Source organism: Penaeus vannamei, chromosome 29 (assembly GCF_042767895.1).
Source record: "Penaeus vannamei isolate JL-2024 chromosome 29, ASM4276789v1, whole genome shotgun sequence".
Lineage (NCBI taxonomy): Eukaryota > Metazoa > Arthropoda > Malacostraca > Decapoda > Penaeidae > Penaeus > Penaeus vannamei.
This window is the reverse complement of record NC_091577.1, coordinates 14,816,077-14,818,576: the sequence shown is the minus strand read 5'-3', so window position 1 is coordinate 14,818,576 and position 2,500 is coordinate 14,816,077. Positions and strand designations below refer to the sequence as shown.

At 50.6% G+C, this 2,500-nt stretch overlaps 1 protein-coding gene across 1 annotated transcript in view; it reads right to left on the bottom strand.

Annotated features, from left to right (window-relative positions):
• LOC138867298 (serine-aspartate repeat-containing protein I-like) overlaps positions 1 to 1,057 on the bottom strand; it is a 1,497-nt gene extending 440 nt beyond the window's left edge. Inside the window, exons 1-2 of the mRNA XM_070142417.1 lie at positions 466 to 1,057; positions 1 to 432 (exon numbers count right to left, since the gene is read on the bottom strand). The exon at positions 1 to 432 is cut by the window's left edge and continues 440 nt beyond it. Of these exons, the coding sequence (XP_069998518.1) occupies positions 1 to 432; positions 466 to 1,057 (1,024 nt within the window). The remainder of the gene's footprint in view (positions 433 to 465) is intronic.
• Positions 1,058 to 2,500: the final 1,443 nt, after the last annotated feature.

Below are 2,500 nucleotides of genomic sequence, written 5' to 3'. Positions count from 1 at the left end.
CCTCAGCACTTGCTTCAGCTCCAACCCCAGCACTTGCTTCAGAACCAGCCTCAGCTTCAACCTCAGCACTTGCTTCAGCTCCAACCCCAGCACTTGCTTCAGAACCAGCCTCAGATTCAACCTCAGCACTTGCTTCAGAACCAGCCCAAGTTTCAACCTCAGCACTTGCTTCGGCTCCAACCCCAGCTTTTGCTTCAGAACCAGCCTCAGCTTCAACCTCAGCACTTGCTTCAGCTCCAACCCCAGCACTTGCTTCAGAACCAGCCTCAGCTTCAACCTCAGCACTTGCTTCGGCTCCAACCTCAGCACTTGCTTCAGAACCAGCCTCAGCTTCAACCTCAGCACTTGCTTCAGCTCCAACCTCAGCACTTGCTTCAGAACCAGCCTCAGCTTCAACCTCAGCACTTGCTTCAGCTCCTACCTCAGCACTTGCTTCAGAACCAGCCTAAGCTTCAACCTCAGCACTTGCTTCGGCTCCAACCCCAGCACTTGCTTCAGAACCAGCCTCAGCTTCAACCTCAGCACTTGCTTCAGCTCCAACCCCAGCACTTGCTTCAGAACCAGCCTCAGCTTCAACCTCAGCACTTGCTTCAGCTCCAACCCCAGCACTTGCTTCAGAACCAGCCTCAGCTTCAACATCAGCACTTGCTTCAGCTCCAACCCCAGCACTTGCTTCAGAACCAGCCTCAGCTTCAACCTCAGCACTTGCTTCAGCTCCAACCCCAGCACTTGCTTCAGAACCAGCCTTAGATTCAACCTCAGCACTTGCTTCAGCTCCAACCCCAGCACTTGCTTCAGAACCAGCCTCAGCTTCAACCTCAGCACTTGCTTCAGCTCCAGCCTCAGCTTCAACCCCAGCACTTGCTTCAGAACCAACCTCAGCTTCAACCTCAGCACTTGCTTCGGCTCCAACCCCATCACTTGCTTCAGAACCAGCCTTAGCTTCAACAACAACTCCACAGCCAGCACCAACCCCACAAGAAAGAAAAGAAAGACGTGATGCAAATGTCGCCACAGAAAATAGAACCGGTGATCGATGTACATGACTCAGCAACATTTCGTTCAGCAACTATAATTCCATTTTACAGTCGTCCTTGACAGCAGCTTCCAACAACTGCAGCCTGCGCCAGAAAGTGAAAATGGTCAGCTGACATTTGATAGCACAGTTGGTTTAGATGTATCACAATCAGATATATATATATATATATATATATATATATATATATATATATATATATATATATATATATATATATATATAAAGAAGCTCTCCTTATTTTTGGTGCATTAATTTTATAAAGAATGTATTTTATAAAAAAAATGTATTCTATAAAAAAAAAACTTTTCACGTCAAATCAACTTTCTCTTCCTCTATCACTCCCTCTTCCTCCATCTCTCCCTCTTCCTCCATTTCTCTCTTTCTCTCCCTCTTCCTCCATCTCTTCCTCTTCGTGCATTTCTCCCTCTTCCTCCATTTCTCCCTATTCCTCCATCTCTCCCTCTTCCTCTTCCTCCATCTCTCCCTTTTCCTCCATCTCTCCCTCTTCCTCCATTTCTCCCTGCTTCTCCATTTCTCTCTTTCTCCCTCTTCCTCCACTTCTCCCTGTCTCCCTCTTCCTCCATATCTACCTCTTCCTCCATCTCTCCCTCTTCCTCCACTTCTCCCTCTTCCTCCATCTCTCCCTCTTCCTCCATCTCTCCCTCTTCCTCCATTCATCTCTCCCTCTTCCTCCATATCTCCCTCTTCCTCCCTCTCTCCCTCTTCCTCCACTTCTCTCCTCTTCCTCCATCTGCCTCCATCTCTCCCTCTTCCTCCATCTCTCCATCTTCGTCCACTTCTCCCCTCTTCCTCCATTTCTCTCTCTTCCTCCATTTCTCCATCTTCCTCCATCTCTCCATCTTCCTCCATCTCCCCCTCTTCCTCCATTTCCTCCCTCTTCCTCCATATCTCCCTCTTCCTCCATATCTCCCTCTTCCTCCATCTCTCCCTCTTCCTTCATCTCCTCCTTCCTCCCTCTCTCTCCCTCTTCCTCCCTCTCTCCCTCTTCCTCCTCTCTCCCTCTTCCCCCATCTCTCCCTCTTCCTCCCTCTCTCCCTCTTCCTCCATATCTCTCCTCTTCCTCATTCTCTCCCTCTTCCTCCCTCTCTCCCTCTGTCCCTCCATCTCTCCCTCTTCCTCCCTCTCTCCCTCTTCCTCCCTCTCTCCCTCTCTTCCCCCCTCTTCCTCCCTTCTTCCTCCCTGTCTCCCTCTTCCTCCATTCCTCCTCTCTCCCTCTTCCTCCATCTCTCCCTCTTCCTCCCTCTCTCTCCCTCTCCCTCCCTTTCTCCTCTTCCTCTCTTTCTCCTCTTCCTCCCTCTCTCCTCTTCCTCCCTCTCTCCTCTTCCTCCCTTTCTCCTCTTCCTCCCTCTCTCCCTCTTCCTCCCTCTCTCCCTCTTCCTCCCTCCCTCCCTCCCTCTCCCTCTTCCTCCCTCTCCTCCCTCCCTCCCTCTCCCTCTTCCT